Source organism: Zosterops lateralis, assembly GCF_965231275.1.
Source record: "Zosterops lateralis genome assembly, chromosome: W".
NCBI classification, from domain to species: Eukaryota; Metazoa; Chordata; class Aves; order Passeriformes; family Zosteropidae; genus Zosterops; species Zosterops lateralis.
Genome location: NC_139801.1, coordinates 17,339,022 through 17,343,152, shown reverse-complemented (window position 1 = coordinate 17,343,152; position 4,131 = coordinate 17,339,022). Strand labels below are relative to the sequence as shown.

General features: G+C 42.1%; 1 protein-coding gene across 1 annotated transcript; it reads right to left on the bottom strand.

Annotated features, from left to right (window-relative positions):
• Positions 1-543: 543 nt before the first annotated feature.
• On the bottom strand, positions 544-1,467 carry LOC310922040 (TLR adapter interacting with SLC15A4 on the lysosome-like; the record flags this gene model as incomplete). The annotated part of the gene is made up of 1 exon (XM_083882336.1): positions 544-1,467. One exon carries the CDS (start codon positions 1,465-1,467, stop codon positions 544-546), a length of 924 nt encoding a protein of 307 aa, XP_083738462.1.
• Between the last annotated feature and the right edge of the window lie 2,664 nt (positions 1,468-4,131).

Genomic DNA, 4,131 nt, shown 5'->3' with positions numbered 1-4,131 from the left:
AGTGGTGACATAATGAATAATTTCCAGCTGAAATATTTGCTGAGAAGCAAGAGCAAGGGGAAAAAATGTGTTTGAGAGCTAATCAACAGTATTTCCATACAAAAATCTGTATTTAAATTTCCGAATGAAGATGCAGGAATCTTGTAGTATTTTTTCAAGAATGCTGCAGTCATCTTTGCTTGCTGATTTTGCAGAAAATTAATGTTTTTATGTGTGGATGTGGCACTTGAGGACATGATTTAGTGGTGCTAGGTTGATGGTTGGACTTGATCTTAGTGATCATTTCCAACTTTAACAGTTCTATGATTCTATATATATTATAAAAACATGATTAACCAGTATTTTAGAGAGAAACTGATTTCAAATTCTCCATTAGAAAACAGAAAACAGTGACCTTTACTTCCCCTGCTACCAAAGGGGTTTAAGACTTAAAATATTAATTAGAACAAGTGTAGTGTGCAAATGTTTCCATTTCCCAACCTAATCCTTAGAGTGAGACATTCATACCTGAAACCCATCCCTCTCCTGAGCTTAGCAGCTCAGTCAGGATGTGAATTCCATCCTGCAGCTCCATTTTGCACCCACTGCATTGGAGATTTGGAGGTTTGGGGTGCTGAACTCGGAGCTGTTCCTGCTGGGAGCGTTGCGGGAGCTGAACAAAGCCAACGAGTGCAAAAGGGCTCCTCTGGCTTTGGAGGTTTCTATGTTCTGCTCCTGGGAGATCTGAACACTTATCTGGTCCAGGCTGTTCCTTATCCAGCTGCAGGTGAGGAGGTTTGTTATGGAACCACACCTGGCCAGACTTTCTTCAAAAAACTGTTTGTAGAGCTCTGCCACTTTAGCTTCCATGTATTTGTTGAGTGTGGAGTTGGAAAGGGGCTCCTCACTGAGCACAAGGCTCCTTTCTCCAGCTTCATCTCCAGGCAGAGACATCCCACTGGACTTTTTGGGATGCTCACACAGAGGGGACTGACCCAGGGGAATATCTATGGAGAGCAGGACAGGGCCATCGGGAAGTTCATCACACACATGGTCCAGGACACAGCCCAAGTCACACGCGTGGTCCCCCACATGGTCCCCCCCGATCTGCAGGTCAGGATAGTTCTGGTAAATGCTGTTGCACGGCCAGGATCTGTACAGATCCACCTGGTCTAGGCTTCCTCCTCTCTTGAGGATATGTAAAGCTGGGGATGCAGTTCCTTTAATCAGCATTTCCTGATCTTTTGCAGGCTCCTTTTCTATGGATCCCCATTGGGGGCTGCTCCCAGCTTCCACTTTGCTGCTTCTGGCAGACAGCTCCTCCTGCTTCTCACATCCATCAGCAAAGCCTTTAATTTTTGGGATGTCTACAAGTTTCTGTCTCCAGATTCCCTCTTTAGCCTTTTGGGATGCAGGAGATTTGCAAGGCTTATCTTGATGACAGCTTTCTTTATAGATGAGCTTCGTTAGGATGCCTTCTGCCAGCATGGTGACATGTGTGAGCAGCAGGGATCACCAGAGTTCTATGGAGCCCTGGGACTGAAAGGCAGGCACAATACAACAACTATTATAGAATAATAATAATTATTGTTGTTGTTGTTGTTATTATTACTAATGAACAGTGCACTTCTCACAAAGACAGCGATTTTTCTTTCTCTCTCCAACATATATATTTTAGCAAACATTAAAGTGCATGCTTTTCCTCTTTACCATGTCCACAAAAATAATTCTGAAGATACAGGAAGGGCTTTAATCAGCTGCTTCATCTGTAATATCCCTTCTGCTCCCAGGTCTCTTCTGCATCATGGCTACTTGAGACAGATTCTACGTTATAAGCTGTAAAACTCAGCAAAATCATTTTACTTGTCTGTATCAATACCATCAGTAATCAATCAATGTTTTCCACTACAACACAACAATTTCCAAGAGCTAAAGAGGTGACATAGAAAGGAAATAAAGACTATATTCACATTTAGAGGTATTTCTGACTTGAGCACTCCTGTGAGTTGCCAAGGAGCTTCAAAAGAAACTGAGAGTTCTGCAAACATGATAAAACTGTATTCAAAATGCAGATTGAATGTGTTTAGAGTCCCTCTTAATGATGAACTTAAAAGATATAAACAGTTAATTTGCCTTCCCCAATAGTGGTAATAGTGAAGAGATAACTGTCTCAAAATAATTTACTACACTTAATGATTCCTTATCATCCCTTTCCAATTTACCTACTGTTAAATTCAATGGGAATCTTCACATTAAGAGTCTGACCTGAACCACTGCTCTTATGGAGGAATGGGAAACATGAACATAAAAAATAATTCAGTTTTTCAAATATTGTTTAAATCTCTGCATAATTGAAGTATCCACACACCCAATGTGTACTTGTGCTCAACACTTTTCACCATACCTCTACACCCTGGTATATTTGAAACTTGCTACACTGGGTCACTTTTCAATCTCAGTGCTCCTTCCAGGAGATATTCTAAAACCAGTTATTTGAGAGATGGAAATTTTCACCTTTCCACCAAAATTTACACACTGGCACAGCACAACTGTTCAGTTTATTATTTTTATGGAGTTCTTTATTTTTGTGACACAATTCCCTCCCTGAAGCTGAAAAGAACACTGGCAGGAGACCTGGTTATCTACAGAGTCATTTACATATGCAAAAGGCAGGGCAACACTTAAGGGCTTGATAAACAAATTTCCAAAAAAAGAAGAATCGACAGTCTAAGTCTTGCAAAAGATCCATGAAATTTGGAATGCTCTATACCTTGTAGGACATGGGTAACCAGGTCCTTACCCTGCTCTGTAGGACCTCAGGGTACCCAGCTCCTTACCTGCTGATAATTTTTGGTTTATTGCTTTGAAAGTGTTCATGAAGAGCTAAAATATGGTAATCTTTGAAAAACTGGTCTTCTCCAAATAAATTAAGTGCTTCCTGTGTTCTGGAACAAAGCATAAGGAAAAGAAAAAGGCACAAAAAGCCCAACTTACCAAGCCCAGTCAGGTCTGAGGAGGATTTCCCTGAGCCCAGAGCTCTCCTGCTACAGCTGCTGGGAGGGGGCAGATGGTTACACACTTTCCTCACTGCTGTCTGTGCAGAAAAAGTCTGACGCACTCATGATGCAGTTCCCCGGGGTTTTTAACTCATAAAACAGAAGTGATCCCACTGGGAGACGGCATGGTTTTTGAACACAAAGAGAGGGCTACATCTAAAAGAGGATGTTTGAAAATGAATTGAGATGTTTCTGACCACAGTATGATGCCGAGGAGCTGCTGACAGCCAGAACAGGGCAAGAGGAAGGAGCAGAGGGTCAGGGCTGCACTGGGCAGAGTGAAATCGGAACCGAATTCCACTACACTTCCACAGGCAGGAGCTCGATGCTGCTCATCTGACTTGTGGACTTACATCACTTCCCCTTTGGAAACATGCAGCTAAATTTAGAGTTTTGCGATGTGCCACTGATGGGAAAGAAGTTGGCAACTTCCTTTCACCCGGAGTTTGATGAAATACCCTGTGTCTATGACATGCAAACAGGACAATGTGCCAATCTGAAAGCAGCAGCCAATGGACAGCTCTGCATAATCATGTTGCTCATTGACCAAACTCGCTCTTTAGGGGTTCAAAAATTACCTCTGGCATTTCTAAATTTCCTATTTCTCAGAAGATAAAACCCCCCAATGAAGCAGAAGCTGAATTTCATCTAAGTACAAGACAAAAGACACTATTTAATGACAGGAGAAAGACACAAATTATCATCCAGTGCCACCCCCTGCCATGGGCAGGACACCTTCTACTATCCTAGGTTGCTCCAAGCCTGGTCCAACCTGGCCTTGGACACTTCCAGGGATGGGGAAGCCACAGCTTCCCTGGGCAACCTGTGCCAGGGCATCCCCACCCTCGCAGGGAAGAATTTTTTCCTAATATCCAATCTAACCCTGCCCCACCAGTGGGTAATCATGTTGTGCCTTAGAAATTAGTTTTGGAGTAATTCTGGCCATATAAGTTCAATGAAGTCTGTAAAATTACCTCTTTCCCTCCTTTTCTCCTGTATTTCATGAAAAACTTCAGATTTTATGGAGGCAAAAAGAAAGCTATTTTTACTCCCACCAAATTTATATAAAACTCATTTAATATTTAAATCTGTTCAA